At 39.2% G+C, this 1,712-nt stretch overlaps 1 protein-coding gene across 1 annotated transcript in view; it reads left to right on the forward strand.

Annotated features, from left to right (window-relative positions):
• The window catches only part of LRP1B (LDL receptor related protein 1B), a 1,967,638-nt gene that overhangs the window by 1,825,411 nt on the left and 140,515 nt on the right, over window positions 1-1,712 (forward strand). The window contains exon 82 of the mRNA XM_007946050.1: window positions 599-724. Within this exon, the coding sequence (XP_007944241.1) occupies window positions 599-724 (126 nt within the window). The remainder of the gene's footprint in view (window positions 1-598; window positions 725-1,712) is intronic.

The raw sequence follows: 1,712 nt of genomic DNA on the forward strand, positions 1-1,712 counted from the left end.
ACCTATTTTGGTCAGGAGGGACCATTCCCTGGAGAAGGATGTCATGCTTGGTAGGGTGGAGGGTCGACAAAAGAGGGGGAGGCCTTCAATGAGATGGATTGATATGGTGGCTGCAATGATGAGCTCAAGTATAGCAGGGATTGTGGGGCTGGAGCGGGATCGGGCAGTGTAAATTCCAGAAGGGAGTTGTTTCCACCTGCAAGAACACTGTCCTGGAACACCTAAGATGAGGATAAGATTTAGAGGACTTCATTTGGGTTTACTCTTAATCACAGCCCAGGCTGCACATTGGAACTTCAGATCAACTTTCTTGCAAAAAGCTATTAGTCAACGGAAGAGTGACAAAATACAGATTTACACAATTTATTTTCTGCTGTGAGAAATATAAATTAAGACAGCTTTACTATTGACTAGGGTTAGAGAATAATTTATCTCCGCCTATAAAGGAGAATAGTAACGTTGAAATTGGATACTCCCAGTAGAAATTCAATGTGATGTTTTCAACTTTGTTGATTCATCATTTAATCTTACTGAGTTTTTGAAACTTATTGTAACTATAGTGACACATTTTTTCTTCTTTGCCTTTGTTTTCAATCAGTACCCAACCCATGCTTGGAGTTAGTTTGTGAATTCCTCTGTTTGCTGAATCCTTCTGGGGCCTCCTGTGTGTGCCCTGAAGGAAAATATTTGATTAATGGCACCTGCAATGATGACAGCCTGTTAGGTAGGTGTAATCCATTATTATGGAAATAATTAAATGATTCGTATGATAAATTTTCACAACAATTGAAATTGAACAAAATTCTGTACACAATCACCAGTTCAGCTCTCTTGGTAACAGTGGCTCTGAATGTTTGTGTAAATGATTCTTCACTTGCAGTTGAAGATTTAATTCATTCTGTATCTGTTCACAAAGCAACATTGAGCTTTTAGCATGCATTTAACAATAGATTTAGGACTTCGGTATCATGCACAAAGCCAGAAGATATTTTAATATAGCTATTGTATCAGAGAAGGTAATGATCTTTTTAAGGATGCTATTCTGCTATTTCTTTAAACCAAACACAAAAATCCATTTATTCATTCAACAAGTTTATATTGAACACCTGTGTACCAAACACTAATTTAAAAACTGAAGGTAACACTCAGCAAAACTGACAAGGTTTCTTCACTTTTACTCATCACGCATGGAGTTTAGATTTTAGAAGCCAGGAATTGGAGCAAATAATAAAAAACTGAAATGCCATTCAAACGCTGATGAGTGCTAAATTATAAAATACATTTAAAGGCTTATCCAAAAAAAAAAAAAACAAAACAAATTCACTGCTGTCCAGTCAGATACAACTCATAGTGACCCCTCCTTGGTTTTCCAAGCAGTATCATGACAGAAGTAGATTGCCTAATCTTTTCAAGGAATGGCTGGTGGGGTTGAACCACCAGCCTTCTGATAAGCAGTCTAATGCCTTAGGCACTACAACACCAGAGCTCATAGTGCCTAAGGCACTTGACTGCTAACCAGAAGGCTGGCGGTTCAAACTCACCAGCCACTCGTTGGAAGGAAGACTGGGCAATCTACTTCCATAGTTATGTTGTTGTTGTTATGTGCCGTAGAGTCAAACCCAACTCATAGCGACCCCTCCTTGGGTTTCCAAGGCAGTATCACTACGGAAGTAGGATTGCCCAACCTTCCTTCTGAGGAGTGGCTGGTGGGT

Source organism: Orycteropus afer, unplaced genomic scaffold (assembly GCF_000298275.1).
Source record: "Orycteropus afer afer isolate SDZICR_OR568_19922 unplaced genomic scaffold, OryAfe1.0 scaffold00148, whole genome shotgun sequence".
Taxonomy (NCBI): domain Eukaryota; kingdom Metazoa; phylum Chordata; class Mammalia; order Tubulidentata; family Orycteropodidae; genus Orycteropus; species Orycteropus afer.